At 37.0% G+C, this 17,225-nt stretch overlaps 1 protein-coding gene and 1 long non-coding RNA gene across 2 annotated transcripts; both read left to right on the forward strand.

The window, feature by feature from the left end:
- The first annotated feature begins 36 nt into the window (after window positions 1-36).
- On the forward strand, window positions 37-14,655 carry LOC124168543. Its single transcript, XM_046546884.1, has 8 exons — window positions 37-377; window positions 1,027-1,467; window positions 3,010-3,122; window positions 7,437-7,609; window positions 7,766-7,930; window positions 9,483-9,743; window positions 12,051-12,514; window positions 13,852-14,655. Exons 1-8 carry the CDS (start codon window positions 216-218, stop codon window positions 14,227-14,229), a joined length of 2,157 nt encoding a protein of 718 aa, XP_046402840.1. The 5' UTR covers window positions 37-215; the 3' UTR covers window positions 14,230-14,655.
- A 932-nt stretch (window positions 14,656-15,587) lies between these two features.
- LOC124168072 lies at window positions 15,588-16,287 on the forward strand. Its single transcript, XR_006866831.1, has 2 exons — window positions 15,588-16,118; window positions 16,222-16,287. It is a non-coding gene; the product is annotated as an uncharacterized LOC124168072 (long non-coding RNA).
- Window positions 16,288-17,225: the final 938 nt, after the last annotated feature.

Raw genomic sequence — 17,225 nt, forward strand, 5'->3', positions numbered from 1 at the left:
GTAAGAGATCATTCATTTTGTAACAGTTCATTCAGCAGTTTCAAATCGATAGCCAAGAAGGGAAAACACGTGTGGTGTGTGAAATGATTCTGCTGTTATACTTTGTAGAGTGATGATTATATTATTCTTGTAGTTATAAGTTTCAAGTTAATGGCTAATATACTATCTAGAGGGTGAAAGGTCATGTCTTAGTATTTGCTAGTGGTTTTTTCAAAATGTTTGGTCAGTCTGGGCCAAAGCGCACACAAACTAGTTTCATATCGTCTAACATTGGTAATCAAGAAATGACGTATCACAATGGAGGTTGGAATAATAATCCTGGGGCAATATTTCCCAGTCCACGGAGTAGCGGTTGTGGATATAATAGCCTTAAACCGGTGAGTTGGCCGTACAAATGACTGAAATTCACTGCGGGAAGAAGTGGGTGCTATTAAGAATTCCCTTCATGGAATTGACTCGTGTGAGCAGCACGTAAGGCAAAATGAGCCATTGAATAATGATTCAATCACTAATTGTCGAAATCTTTGAGAACAGCCTTCGTGTAGAGTGTAATCACCAAAGTCTCTTGTAATTATTGTGTCATTTGCATAATGTATGCTTGATATTGTTATAAGATAGCTATCAATTTTACCACTAGATCTAACCTTGCCTCAGCCAACCACGCAATTCTTTCTTCAGCTCGGTAATATACCTGTAACAGTCTTCTTTCTAACCGGGACCCGTTTCTTCTTCCCCTATCTGCCCTTAGCCAATGTTTTCCCTCTGAAACGAATTGAAGTATCCCTTTTACCCGTTTACCCCCTCTATTTCCTCCTCATCTCTTTTTAAAATTCATTCTCTTCGCTCGCTCTGTGTTGTTCTTCCTCATTTATTTTCCTCTCCGTTAGTCATACCTTCTCCATTCTCACGTCTCAATTGAGCAAAAGCACTTTTTCCTTCATTTGGTGTAATGGAACTTCATCCTGTGTGTCATGTCTCTAATGCTGAAAAATGTTTCGAAACATTACCTATCTCTAATATTTTTAGGACTATGGTAACCTCTCTACTCAAGACATTAACTGGAACAATCAGCCAGCCCAAGGTTCATGGCATGGCCAACCAAATCCAGGTCCTTGGAATAATCAACCAACTCCAGGCCCTTGGAATAACCAACCAACTCAAGGTTCTTGGAATGACAAACCTTGTCAGGAAATGTGGAACAACCAACCAAACAGGGGCTCTTGGAATATGAGGAACCATGGCCGGGCTTCGATGAGAGGTCCGTTATCTCGTGGTGGTAGGGGTATGAGGGCCAGAGGCTATGGTGGCGTTAGTGGCACTAATAGGTCCCAACCCTCGGGGGGTGGAGATCACTATTGTGATTCTTGCGAACGAGGATTTAGCACCCCTGAAGATCTGGCAAATCATCAAAAAAATGATCATGTAGTGTGCGGACTGGAAGGTTGCACCCTATCTGCTCATCCTAAGGTAAGAGATTTTGGAAGTACAGCATTTGGAATTTATAACCTCGGTGGATTTACCTACCATCCTTTGGAATTACAGAGACTTGTACAATATCAGATGCCAATTGGTGTATTCTGAGGTAGAAACAATTTTCTTGAAATAAACTTTTAGTTATCATTTGGTATGCTTGCATGTCATTTGAATTATAACACTCGCTTTCGTTCCACAATCAAAGTAATAGCAGATAAAAATTATTATTATATCATCTAGTAGTCATTTGTATTAATACATAGTTGTTTAGCCACGCAGCTGTACAGACTTTCAGCCTAAATATTAAAGGTGTGCTGCCCTTAAACCAAAATATGATGAAATATGCGATTGCTATGCTATTAAAATTCAATTCACATAAAAAGTTGAACAGGGCTTTAAATGTTAAGCAAAGAAAGTTACTACTAAACCAAAAACTTCACCTAGAAAAGGCTAACAAATAAGCATGATCACAATGATCATGTTATTCACTTCTCATGTCATAATTACCTGTCTAATCCAGACGTATCACTCATCAATGTCAGTTCATTTACGTAGCAATTTCCAGGATATGATATTAGTGGCTATTAGATGCTATTTAGGGAACATTTGTTTTCTACTTTTTTAATCCCATATCAGTGTGAGGCTACGGCAGTATAAACATTTTTATGCTACACAAGTGTCATGATTTACTTTGCACACATTTTACGGTTGTATTCAAAGTAGCTTAGGTCAGAATTTTAAAATGTAGGTTAATTTTGACATCTTCATCAGTTCCAGAAACATATTGTGTTAGCATTACCATACGATAATGAGATAAAATTAGTTGAAAAGACCAGTATAAAACTTAATATTAGTGTTCACTTGAGACATTCCTTTTTTCTCTATTATTTTTTGTTTTTGTGTTAATGTATACATACATAAATTTTTTAATAGCAGATCACTTAGCACTCCAGTTCATTGCTGCTTTATACAGTCTAGCGCTCTGTCCCCCTAGGTTAATGCCTATTTACAATTATTAGTTTCAAGCACTGTTATCTTCTCATATTATTTCGTAAAATATGGCAATGTATTTTTGAAGTTATAAAGTAGTGATTTTTCACAAAAAATTCAAAAAATCTCAATCCATTGTGGTAATATGATGTGACTTACGCTTTTCAATTCTTATCTTGCTTTTAGTTGACAGCCAAGAAAAAGTTACTAGACACTTTAAAAAGCAATAAAATGCCACCTTTATATTTAGTTTTTCAATGTATTATTTACTGTTTTGCTCTATGTTTCTGCATTTTGGGTTATTTGTTTGATCTCAAATCCGCCCCAAGATTTTTTCTTTGTTTTTCCATTGAACAGCTTGGAAAAATGCAATTTTTTAAAGAAATATTATAACTCCGTACTCGAAAAATTGATATTTTGGCCCACCCTCATTGGTCTTGCATTCATGTTTTCATGAAGATTACTTGGTGGTGAAGTGAAATGTCTCCCTTTGTTTTAATTTATTTACCTTGTGAATGGAAATATGTACCTATTAAAAAATTTCAGATAGTTGAAAAACATCAAAGGATGCAGCATGATAGTGGACTGTATTCTCGTCTTGCAGCAGCCTCATCTCAAAATCCAGATGATGTTCAAAAATGGATTAATGAACGAAAGAGGTAAATACATGAATTGATAGCGTGTAAAAGCATGTAACGTTTGAATTTATTTTCCTTCTCTTACTTAACAAATAATTTGTTACACTTTATAAAGAAATTTTATAATTTAAAACTCGTGAGCACAAACAACATCAAGAAGCCGCCATGACTATTACAATCCCATTTGTACTACCCGTACTACCACTCACTGAGCCACTGCCATGAACTGCACCAGTGGGGATCTTGAGTTCTGCTGTATCCCCTTCCTCCAGTCTCTTTCTCTCTCGTAGGCACCTCCTTTTTCTCTGCGTCCTTTTCTTCTTTCTGCCAATCTTGAGTTCTGCCGTATCTCTTCCTCCGGTCTCTCAATACACCACTATCTTAGCTTTTCTCCCGATCTTTTTTTATATAACACATCTATCTCTTCCTTCTCTCCATGCACGACTACCTCTTTTTTCTTTTCCGCATCCCTCACTACCATTCTTGCCTCTCCTCTACCATTGTTAATTTTAAATTATTTAAACAAACAACATGGTGGCTTGTTTACAAGCAATTGCTTTTATTTCAATGAAAAAGTGTTACATCAGTGTACAGTTACCAGGGTTGATAAAAATCATGATTTTTTTTTCAAAAAAATCATTTTTGTTGATTTTTTTAATTTAAATCGGATTTTATTGCTTTAAATCGGATTTTATTGATTTAAATAGGATTTTATTGATTCAAATGAGATTTTTATGATTCTCCATTCATCAAAAATTCAGTTATTTGCAAGACTAACTATGTAGGCAGCATATTGGAGAATGATCCTTTGCAGAAACAATAACAGGCAACATAGGTACTCTAAACTCAATACAACATTTAGTCAATCAGAGGAGAGAACTATGGAAATGCCAATGGTATCAAATTAAAAATTACACCAGCATGATAAAAAATTGCCATTGGAAGTATAAAATGTGCTATATTATGCGGTTCTAAAACATATGAAGTTTAGAACAATTCTGTAATTGCAACTTTGTATGGTGCCTACGCTTAGAAGTTAAATCAGAAAACAAATTTTTTTCAACGGATACACTAGTATTCTAACCAAAGCCATTTTTTTTATTTTCATGTTACATGCATTCCTACAGTATGATTTCTATTTAAGAGCCACCATTGTGCTGATAACTGTCGATTCATTGTATTAATTAAGAAATAAAAATCAAAATTATACACTTACAGCTTCCTTTTCTTGACTCTTTAAAAATCAAACATATAGATCACATTATGATTTAAATCACCTGATTTTTTTAAATAAAAATCAAGTGATTTAAATCGTGATTTAAATCATGATTTAAATCAAAGTGATTTAAATCAATCAACCCTGACAGTTACTATCACCATTCACAAGAAAACCCCTGTATATCAAACCTCCATGAAGCAAAATTGTTGGAAAAACCATACAGCTAAGACATAGCTTAGGTCCCAGGCCCTTCTCATGTATAATGCATTTCCAAAAACCTCCTGTGTTGATCCTTGATATTCACAAAACCTCCCTGTAACAAAGCCTGTATTTGGGTCCCTGTTTGGATAATAGCCTCTCTGTAGTGATATTTTCCTCTTAGAAATTATCTTATTTTGTCTTCATTCAACATGAACTCTTTGTTCATCCTGTTACAACACAGGCTAGAATTCACCTCCATGTACTTAAGCCCATTATATGGAAGTAGCTATTTTACTAGTCTCATCAAATTATTTATACGAAGGTTTTACTTTAAATGTATAATTTGCTGAAATTAAAAATAGACAACAACATTGGTTATACCACTCTACTACTTGTATATACTGAAATGTTTTTACTAAATTCATGGATACTTTCATTGGTAAATTCATTTCAAGATTTGTGTTCTATTTACTCTCTGGAATTCAACTTATGATTCTTATATGCGAAGTAAATGATAACATTGCTGGCACTCTTTGAAGTGGACAATGCTATAGTTAGTTACCATAAAGATGTAATAAAATATAGAAATTAACAGCTTTATGACAGAAAATGCGAGTTTGGAATGTGGTTGGTGTGGTTTGCGCATTGGTCTGGAAAGCCAAAGGTCCGTGTTTCGATTCCCGGTCCAGGGGAATTTTTTGTCATGGCAATTCTTGTATATTTCAGCGCCGTTCATGCGGTAGGGTTATGAGTATTACTCAATCTTTAGACCATTTCATATTCCCTTACCCTTCTCTTTGGCTCTTTCTCTTACTTCCTTGCTGAATCAGTATCACACTTCTCCTTTCCAAGTGTGTACCACCCCTCTTCTCTGGTCATTCTTCCTCTGTTACTGCACCTATCTCCTCCTATTTTTGCTGAAAAAAATTAAACTATTATTGGCCCGGTTCTCGCAAGATGCCTCTGCATCTGAGGCTCTCCCTAATGTTGACCTCAATCAGATCTTTAACGGCTCAATCTGGTGGCCTCAATTTTTATCTCAATTGGCATGCCTATTTCTCCCTTCTTTGTCCTTAATCAGTTTCTCTTGTGGTGACCCCTCATGCTTATGTGTATTTTTTATGACCTATTTTCACCTTGAATTTGAAATTGCTTATATTATGTATTCGCCATTGTTATTAGTATCAAGAATTAATTGTTCTGGAAATATAATCATATTTAACATCAATATAATTTGGGATTGGCTTATCTCAGCTGGTAATATGCAATTGGTTAATCACTGTAGTGTAAATGGGTTTAGTTGGGAGGTCCTAATGGTCCCTTCATAAAAATTTGATTGCAAAATTGTGGCGGCCACAGGTCACACCACCCTGGTAACTAAGGATGAGTTGGTTCTTAAATTTTTTTGGTTCTCGGTACTGGTCCGTTTTACCCCTATTGGTACTCGGTTCTCGATATTTGGTTCCAAGGATGAACTCTTATTATCTGAATTGATGGGAAATTTAAATGAACAACTGCTAGAAGTGAATGAAAATAATTTCACTTAAGATGTAAATAAGCTGGAAAGCTGTGTAAAAAAATCTTGAGATCATCTCTATAATGTTATTTACCAATTAAAAAAGTTTAAATAACTTGTTTTTAAAGAATGTATCATAAACTTATATGTCACAGTACATCAGGCTGCTACTGGATATTTCTCCATGATTTGTTTTGAAAACTTCAACATTATTACCCTATCTGGGTCTAATCCATCCTTTTTTGACAGAAATATTGCCTGCAGTGCTGAGCAGGCATTCACTGAAAACAGTGATAGTCGATGTTGATTTTGAAGGGCCGCAGGAAATATGGTTGGAGTACAGTTTACGTACTGCATAGATGGTTAGTTACAACTGGATCAATAGTGAAATTCCCCCAACTTCTGATGACAGCATCCATTAATTTTTTAACTTGTGAGTCAGTACAAAATATATTCTGTATTATGTGGCATAGCTTGAATTCTTGCTTTGATGGACAGCATATTAACATGCCTCACTGTCACAGTTCTTGTAACCTCAATGGTAAACTGCTCGACACCCCAGTACCGCGACACCATGACTAAACAGAGGGCTGCAGCCTAGCCCGCTCTGTAGATATGTCTTCTGTGCAGGCACAGCTGTGAACACACCGCATCTACGGAAATGTTCAAATGTTGGCACGAGTGACAAAGCGATAAACCCTTATATGCTCGTGATTAGCCAGCAAATTTGATGAGAAAAAAAATTGGATGCCATGCGATCGGAAAGTAATATGTGTTTTTTAATCTTTTTGGATGACGCGGATGTACCGAACACCACACACACACCGCAGGGGCACAGTTGTGGTGTGGCCTTCATTGCCATCTGATGCCATTATATTGCTACGATTGCGACAAAGAAAAGTAGATGGAACATACAAAGGAGTTTTAAAGAGTTGCCTATAATGTTCTCTTACAATACGGTATTTTAAGTTATGAATGAAAACTGAAATAATTTCGTGTATGACACTGGCCATGGCCTTGAATACCCTGCTGACCATTTCAGATTTGGGTGCCAAATTCAAATCCTCTCCTCTGTCCCAGACCAGTTCCATAGGACAGACTTTTTGCGATTAATTCTCGATACCAGTTCCACAGGGCAAGAACTGGTAGTACCGAAAACCGGGCACCAGAACCGACTCATCTCTTCTGGAAACCGATTTACTTGGAAATATCATCAGCAATTAGGCTTAATTTTAGTTCTAAGAAGGTTAAATTTAAACATTTTTCTGGGAGAGAATCTCCCTCTCATGAGTACTCCCTGGTGTACACTGGTGGATGGTCCCATGGCCCATGGGCGAAGCCAAATTCTCTGGCTAGAATTTTATTCCTAGAATCATGGTTCATGGCCTCTCTTTCATAGGAACTACCCAACAAAAGAAAACATTGAACGCAGGAAGCAGGAGACGGAAGATTGCCTTAGGCGTGGTGAGCCCTTGGGTCTTATGCCAGAAAGCAGATTTGGTCGATATCGTGGCAGAGGTCATGCCTCAAGAGGAAGAGGCCAGTTGCAGCGGGAGCATGTATCTAACAGAGGTACGCATTATATTTTAAATGGGCATAGTTTCATTTAATATCACTATCTTTGTTCTCGGAACATCCTTATATTCCATTACATTAGTCTTAGTGGGACTTAAAAAGTACAATTTTTGTTGTTCAAATTAAAGTGAGCAACACGTTTTCATTTTGAAGGGAGGGGATCTAGCCGTGAATTGCATAAGAGAAAATTTGATGTACGAGGTGGCAGGCATCAAAGGAAAGCAAAGAGTAGTCAGAAGAGGTTGAAAGATGTGGAAATAACACCAGAAAATGTTGAGGATGATGAACCAAGAGATATACCCATGTTCCGTGGGACAGGTATGTATGAGTTTCATTCTGGGACTTTTCCTTTATTTTCTTGGATCAGATTTCATGTAATTTTAATGATGAAAATCTCTATGAAATTTGGCACTTACCTAATATGCATACGGCACACTCCTGATTATCTGGGCTAGATGGGGAGAGACGGCACGAATAACCGGAAAACACGGATAACCCAAGCTTTCAATTTAATATCTGATAATGTTCATAATTTACCTAAAACAAACAATATATTATTATTTATGCAGTTATTCTGTTATTTAAGAGTGCTTCCCAGACTGATTGAGAGCTTTCTTCACCAGTTCGCGGTCTTTTTAGCGGTGATAACATGGTTGTACTCGTATCATTAATGCTCCATTTAAGGCCTGGTTTCAAAAACCACATCTGTGGCTTTGTGATCACAGATACAGAAAAGTGGTTTTCACGAATGCTTCAAAACCACTACTCAACGTCGGAAACTACACTGTCAGGCACCGCGTCATGTAGTTGCGTCTTGCACAAGTTGCCCAGGTTGCAAATATGGACATAAATATATCCGTGATCACAGAGCGCGGTCGCCCACTGCAAGGCTTGGAAAACAGGAAGATGGTGCTCCCATGAATGCAGCTAGCATGTGATCACTTCCGTTTTATGAAGGGGATACTACGGAAATAATAAGCCTGGTGTATTCTAGCATTAATACAGTAATTCTGATGATTTTGCATCCAATTTTATTTTTTTTATAAAGATAACGGAAAAAATGGAGCGAGAGTGAAAATCATGCATGGATAATCCTCAACCTGGATAAACCGCAGCCGGATAATCGGGAGTCTGGTGTATTTTCAAAATTATAGGTGTATTGTAATTAAATTGTAATGCATAATTTATTATAGTTTTTGTAGCTTCATTATTAATTCACTTGGGGTTGGTATTATGTTGCTTGCAAGGTTTTGAAAAATGCATGTCACCAGTGAAGCATTATGCCTTGAATTTAATTGTCTGTAACTTTTTAAGCCTTTGTGGCTGGATGGCCATTGCTGGAAAAAATTATATGAGATGGTAATTGGCTAAAGTGAATAAGTCTTAAAGCTGGAAATCCAAATGTCAAATGAAGTTGAAAGGGAAAAAATATCTCCTGTGGAGATATCTTTCCTTCCAACTTTAATTTGTATTGGTATTTATTTTATTTGGATAAATTCATTCAGCTAATGTGGTGGGAGAGTCTCGGATAACATCCGTTAGTGAAAACTGTGCACTCCTCAAATAAACTTTTTTTGGGTTTCCGTGTGGATAAGAAAAATTTTAGAGCGCCGGCATTTCAAGTCCCATCTTATCAGCCATTCTCTAGGCTATTCTGAGTAGCCTTGAGAATGGGCGATGAGACAGAACCCTAAGCGTCGGTGCTCTTAGATTTTCTTACAAACCCGTGCAAACCCGAGAAAAGTTTATTCATTCTATTAGATTGGGAAGTGTTCAATCATGCAGTGCACTCCTCTTTTTGGGAAATCTTGTAAGAATCTCGATTTGAATCAAAATCTTCTGTGTATATTTTTACCCCGAAAAATTGCAGCCCAACTCCTGGGAATGGCTTTGGATGAGGCTCCATCATCGGATGAAGAGTTGGTGGATGTGAGTGGTTCATTCAGTGACTCAGAGTGGTTGGTAGAGGAGGGACTGGCTGAGGCTGAGACCACACCCACCGAGAATGGCGACAAGAAGGTGGACCACATTGAAGGGAAGAAAGTAGTGGAAGTTGTGAGCAAAGCAATAACATTAAACAATTCGCTTGGTGCTCTCATGGGATCTTACGCATCTGATGACTCTGATGAAGGTAAGGAAAACATTTTATGGAAAGAATGTGGAAATTGTGATGGGAAGCACAGCACCCAGGTTATCCAACTGAGTTGTCCTATGCTAATCAAAGTTTTTCATTTCAAAATGAGCCAAATCCTTAAACAATGAAAATATTTTGGTAGTGAATCTAATTGCACTGAAAATATGAATTGATGAAGTAAAAGATCAATAGAAACAAAAATTTATAAATCCTTTACCCACTCATAACCATCCCCTGGGATTCAAATCGACCACAAACACCGCTGACATTTAAAGAATTTTAACAAATTTGTAGTGTTGGTTTAAATAAGACATGTAATAGCGTATTTGTTGAATGATTTTGACCAAATTTTGACATGTTGTTAAGAGTTAGCTGCTCTTACATTTGGTTGAAGTATTAATATATCTAAGGCGATTTGGAATGGAAAAAATTTTCTACATAGCCACCAGATGGCAGCTACTATCAGGTACACTATCTGGCCAAAAAATTACGAAAAAGCTCATGAGATAGGAGCAGGATCAACTGATAGATATCGCTATGCATTCTGTGTATCGGTACACTTGTGGTGTTTGTGGGCAGCTTCAGGCCGTGTTCCTGTGTATCCTTGTGGATACAAATGTGTTAAGCAGTGGTAGGTTGGTGAACTTTAAGTTTATAGGTATGTGATGGTGGATAGCTGTTGTGTTGCTAAGGGATGGACTTATGTGGCCACATGCTTTTCCATTCATCCATCTTCCATTCAGCCTGCCCCAATTGAACCCATCATGAATCTGAGTTAACTCCTCCCTTTACAGACACCACTGCTCTCAACTGTTATGTTATTGATTATATGGTTGACTGCTCCCACTGAGCAAATAATGTGGATCCCTCATGAAGACTGCTGGTCAAGTTGCCATTCAGTCGAATCTTGCCTAGGAATTAAATTGGTGTAGTTACATGAATATGTGATTCTTTGCTGTGCAGCAGCTAGCAAAATAAACGTCAAGCATCCATACTTGTAGTTGTTTTTTTCAGATGTCGTTTTTAAAATGGTGGCCATGTTTACTTTGAAGTTAAGTAGCTTTTGCATCACTCTGAAGGAATGTGCCTCGTAATATCAAGTGTATACCATGGCTAGCAATTTTGGCTTCCCCATATTCATCTCCTCATGTAAATCGTAGACCTGATTCTGCAGTACCAAACACTCATTCAAACAAAATTCTTGCAGTATGCCATGCTCACCGTAATTGGTTTCTAATGTTAAAAAATTTTCATATGAAATTGTTTGTAGCTGGGGAGAGGAACAACCTGGTGGAAATTCTTAGGGATTTTATTATACCTAATTATCCCCTTAGTACTCATGAAATCTATCTAGTAGAGTTAACTCTTCATAATTTAAAGTCATTGGGAGTGAAATTCAGCTGTTTATGGTATCAAATATTGTAATTTAAAGAATTTTTAATTAAGTGCAAATAGATGTATAAGTATAGGTGTTTATGTATTGCAGTGTTTGTGTTCAAATGTTCCCGTTTTCTCATGCCGTTTTTCTTTGCAAACGAATAATTCTTTACCAGAACATTACACTTCTCATCCAGCATGGTCATTAAGCTCTTTGAATTTGAGTGGTAAAAAATTGGTAGGTTTTCCTCTTTTACATTTTTCAGGCACTGCTGTCTTTCGAACTTCCCAATTACAATAGGCTTGATGTAATCAGTGCCAATTTCATTCACACACAGGCCAATTGTCACATGCTATTTTCTATGTTTACCTTCATTGTAACTTTCCCTAATGAACCCAACATTTCCTCTGGTAGTACATTAATAAGCAAATTAAAAAGTTAAGTTTTGTCAAAAAATTAAGTCTTTTGAGATTCAACTTATTTTCACTATCGATATGCCTGTTTTCTAAAATTTGACTGTCCATAGGCATCCTCTTCACATATTTTCTGCAAAACAGTATTAAATCTAGCTTTTAAGTACATGGCTAGCCAGGTGAGCTTTTAAAGTTGTCAATTTTCTTTTGCTAGGCTATGTACTCTGCCTTTTCTTGCAATATTGGCCCACTGATTAGCAGATTTTGGTCTCTACATTTATGAAAGAAGAGTTAGAGCTCTGGATTGTAAAGAGTAGCAAACCACATGAGGTCCATTTTAATGCTGTCAATTTTTTGTCATGAATACATAGTTAGAGAAGTAGGCGGCAGATCAAAAAGAAAAATATGGGTCTCTTTATTTTCAAACTCGATGCCAACCATTAAAGAAAATTGGTGAAAAAGCCCGTTATCATTGATTTTGAAAGATTTAACTTAGTTCTATTCCTATTTCAGATGCACCTCCTGTGGAGCAAAAGATTCGGGTTAGTAAGGGCAAATTGCTGTGTGATGTGGAAATGAAAGGTGAGAAAAAAAATGTTAACCAGAATCCACCCAAGGCTGAAATAGATGCAATCCAGCCCAAGCCTGTGGTGGCAGAGGCAGTGGCTGAGGTGGATGGAGCCGAGGAGAGTGATGGTAGTGCACCTGAGGTAGTTCCAATTGTGAAAGTGGAGGAGGAGAGAGGTGCTGGTTTGGTGGAGGGACCAGGGGAGACCAGCAAATTGGAGGAAAAGGATGAGGGAGACAGTGGGAAAAAGGTTAGGAGGGGCCGCAAGAGAACTAGGGGCCACAAGGGAAACACAGAGGTGCCGAAGGATGGAGAAGATGAGGTGGAGAAGTCCTCTGCAAAAGATGTGAAAAAACCTTATGTGAAACCGTATGTGAAACCCGCCAGACATCCTACACTTCTGGAAGAGGTGAGTGAACCAGTGATCATCGCATTTTTTCCCTGTACAATTATTATCGTGTCTTTGGTTAAAGTGGTATACTTAACATTACATATTTTGTTATTCAACACGTCCCCAAAGACAAGTAATGGCTGTTATATTAGGACATATGTACTGGTTAAAAATATACATGTCATTACAAGCCACAATGCCCTGGATTGGGGCTACGTATGCAGATGAGACAAACCCGCAACCTTAGGATTGGTAGGGGAGTACTTTATCTTACTGCCACTGAATCTTGCAATAGTTAATAAGTTTTTTCAACTTGAAGGGTATTTTTACAGTTTAAAATTTTGCATTTTGTCAGGGTGTATTATCATCCCTCTAAATTTGAACAAAACTTCTTCATAAACATTCCTTGTCACATGCTAGTTAACACTAAGCATGTTGCCCATTCAGTTGAAAGGAGCATCACAACTGACGAGTCCAGAGTGGGAATTAGTATTGAATTATCTATGTGTCGGAAGAATATGGGAAATGTTTGATTATTCACATTATACATTGGTACGGTTATCTCCTGAAAAATAATGTAATTTTCCAATTCCTGTCGATTGGACTAACTTTTGTAATGCCACAATTCTAGGTCAGTATGTTGCCATGGTAGTTATCATAAAAATATATTATAGTACTTTATGAGTCAAGTAACTTAGTGTTCATTCACAAGTATTTGTGCAAAGTTATTTATACCAAGGATGAAATATACCATGAAAAATCATTTGTATTAGACATGGTATGGTATTTATAGAGGAAACCATTAGCTAAGGGAATCTACCTATATGGGAGACAGGGTGGAGAGAAACCCTGTAGTAGACTGCTTTAAGTCACAGTCACCAAGGGGACCATGGCTTAATATCCAATCTGATGGATGGAGTGCTTTACTTGAGATGCCCTCTGCAAAGTAATCAAGTGGGTATTGGGCAGTCCCTGAAAAATCTCTGCCCCTGCTAAGATTTGAACTGGGGCCCATTGGGTGGTAAGCCAACATGAAAGCCACCACACCATCCTTATCCTCGCATTTAGCTTAGTCAGGATTAGAACTTGGATCTCCCGACTGCCGGTCATGAATTCTTACCAATTAAACCACCAAGCCATCCTCTTCCTATGTGAATTTCAAACTTGTTTTTTTCCAAATGAGGTGATAGCATATGTCAAGTCCACAGTGTAGCACAGGGGTGGAAATGGTGCTTAACTTTCTCTGTGACAGTTCAGCTCAGTGTGGATTTTATACTCAGTATGTACATTAATGTTTAATAATATGCATTACTTCAATGCTGCTATTCATGATTTTTTTATCTTGTCTCTTACAGCTGCTGAAACATGAAATACGGCATGAGCGTAATGTGATCCTTCAATGCATACGTCACATAGTGCAAAGTAATTTTTTTGATAAAAAAACTGTTTTGCAATCAGCAAAGGATGAATCTGCTTCAAATGGAGAAATATCATCAAAAGGAGATGAAAGATCCTGTGCTCTGTCAGCAAAGGATGAATCTGCATCAAATGGGGAAATATCATCAAAAGGATATGAAAGCTGTTGTGCCACATCAGCAAAGGATGAATCTGTGTCAAATGAGGAAATATCTTCAAAAGAAGATGAAAGTTGTTGTGCCACATCAGCAAAGGATGAATCTGTTTCAAATGGGGAAATATCGTCAAATGGAGATGAGAACTCTTGTGCTATATAAAAAAAATTAATTCATCATTGTGCTGTAAAATGGTGTCAAAGAACCTTGAAGCTTGCAATTAGAGATGAAATCTATGTGTAGCTTCTGCTTGATCCATGATTCCAAAGTTTATGGATTAAGTTCTATCCATGATAAGACTGAAGAGAAGAAATCATGGCATATGGCAATAGTATATTTTTTTAAGGGAGAGTTTGATAGATTTTTATGTAACTTGTAAATCGTCTGCATTTATTTGTGGTACTGTATTTATAAGGACACTTGTAAACTATCGTGGCGATGCTAACACTACTATCTTCTAAGTTTGTGTGACTCCAAGATTCCTCTCAGAGTAGCTTTTCTTCTTTCATCTGTTACTGTTGTAATACATGAATATGTTGGTAGGTATCCTGCAGTTTTGTATGAATATATTAAATAAGTTTTATACAATTGAGTTTCTATTTTTAAAAAATATTAGTGATCAAATTTGACTTTATCGATACCTCCACTTCACAAACGCTCAATAATTGCCCACCAAATCAAATCTGCTCATCTTGTAGCTCTGGTAGTACTAGGTGAGTGGATTTGATATGGTGGGAAATTGTTGAGAGTTTGTGCAGTGGAGGCATCAGTTCGTAAGAAAGTATGGTTACAATTCCTAATAGGTATCCTTTCTACCTTCCTTCAAATATCCTTTCATTGTGTCAATTCTGTATATAATTGATAGATGAACAATGAGCATAATCACATTACCCAAGTTTGAATTGAATTGTGCTTATATCATTGCGGTATCCTGAGAACTGTACAAATGTGAAAACTCACAGTAAATATGGCAGAATAATTGGTTATCCCACCTTTCCATAAGTGGCTGGTGTCTCTGGCTTTTACCCCTCTAATTCTATACTTGCTTTAAAAAACAGAGTGAAAATTTGCATTCATTATAATACGAGCGTAGTGTTGCACATGCTATTTGATGGATCATGGCTGATTATTCAGAAATGTGCATGTGCGATCAGGGGTGGATCCAGGATTTTGTTCCGGGGGGGCACAAGGACACCTCGTAATAGAAAAGGAACGCAATCATGATGGGACCGTATTAAAAGTTTTGTATATTTTTCAAGGATCTGGGGGGGGGCACGTGCCCCCCCCCCTAGGTCCGCCTATGTGTGCGATAGCTTTTAATTCTACGGTGTTGTAATTCAGTTTTAGTTTATCTCTGAGCGGGAAGCATTTGTTTGGGAACTGATGATGAAATATTGCAGTCGTGTGGTGAATATTTCTTAGTTGTGTGAAGGAGTTGTGAAACGTAGTCAAGTCTTTCCACCGTCAACAGCACCGTCACTATATTACCATTGGTCTTATGGGAGCTGCGCGTCCTATCTTCTTCCATGGTCTTTCCATCTAATAAGCTCTACCTATAGAGAAAGATTAAATAAAATAGTAAGACCTATGTTTGAGACGATGAACTTATGTGTCAATGGTTTCTAAAAGTTTTATTCCTCGCAGTTGCGAAATTATCACGATTTGATAGGTATGTTTTTCACCAAACAAGGTTCAGAAGCAGAATATTCTCACTTTCACAAAGAGACGAAGGAAAGGGAAAGCAAAAAGCGAGTTTAATAGGTACTATGTTGAGTAATACCAAGTCGAGGGTTTGAAAATTTGATTATTTTTGTAGTATTCAAATTTAAAAGTGACGTTTAATCGGAATGATTACGGATATACGAAATAGTTTTTTTTTTACATTTAAACCAATTTAAACTGGCTGGTTGTCAATGACAAAAGAGTAACTGAGTGCGTATCGTGCGTGTTGCGAAGCGAAAGTTATTTGTGATTAACGTGTGGTCAAAAGCAGTGGAAGCATTCACAAAAATCATCGGTATCATTTACTTATGTGATGTGATGGATGAATGGTAAGTAAATAATTAAAAGTTGCCTTTCTATGCTGTTTTCTACCTTCTGTTTTTTTGCTTTAATCCTGAAATTGCCCTTTCTTTTGTTGTTGTTTACGCGTAGACGGCTTTGACTGTAATGACGGAGAAATCACTGTTCATGAAGAATTGCCAAAATGGGAAGCATCGACAAAGCAGTGGTTATTGGTTTTATTTGTCGTCTGTGCTCAAAAGTAAATCGTTTAGTTATTCCAATATTTAGCGAAGAAGGAGAACGTCTTCAGTTGGTTAGGATGATACGGGAATATTTGTCGTTGTCCGTAAGTATGTTTAATTTTTATGTGTGATCAATGTCGCCAAAATTTGTTTCACCAATTTATATGTCTATATAAACAGTAAAAACTACAAGTTACTCGATCAACCCTTGAAAAAGCAATCGCATCAGCCTTACAATCTCCGTTATATGAGAAGGTAATATTGGGAAGTTCTCCGGGTGCTGCATAAATTGTGAGGGTTGCATAATGAATAAAGAGAAGGCCATATGCACGCTACATGTTTTGTATTTTATTGCGCACAACCTATTCTGTTTTTATTTGTGAGGAGATGAATAGCTGACGCCATTGTGATTTGATACAGAATTTCAGAATGAAAATGCTAATGTTCTTGTTTTGCATGATTGAGATTTTTCTTGATGGCGTTATTTGTTTTGCCATGCGTAAGAAGATTTTTTGTATTGTCTCAGCAAGTTTAGATCATGCCTTCTCCAGCTTAATTAATAAAGATAGACCATTCACCAAGTCACCTTAAATGCCTAATAGTTTCTAATCGATGTAGTAATGGGCCTTGTGACCTAAAAAAATTAATCTCTATACTTCATAATGTATGTAGGATTAAATTTTGAATTATAATTTTGACCCATTACAACATATTATCCAATCAAAATGTGTAAATGTTAAGAAGCTTTGATTATGTCTTAAAGGCCGGGTGTGTCAGTATTAGTTTTCACATTTCATGAAAAATATAATTATGTTCTAATTGGATCAGCCCAGCAAACCTAATATCAATCACATTCAGATTATAATGTGGACAAATGGCAACAGCACCATGCCTGAGATCAGTAATAGGAAT

Source organism: Ischnura elegans, chromosome 11 (genome assembly GCF_921293095.1).
Source record: "Ischnura elegans chromosome 11, ioIscEleg1.1, whole genome shotgun sequence".
Classification (NCBI taxonomy): domain Eukaryota; kingdom Metazoa; phylum Arthropoda; class Insecta; order Odonata; family Coenagrionidae; genus Ischnura; species Ischnura elegans.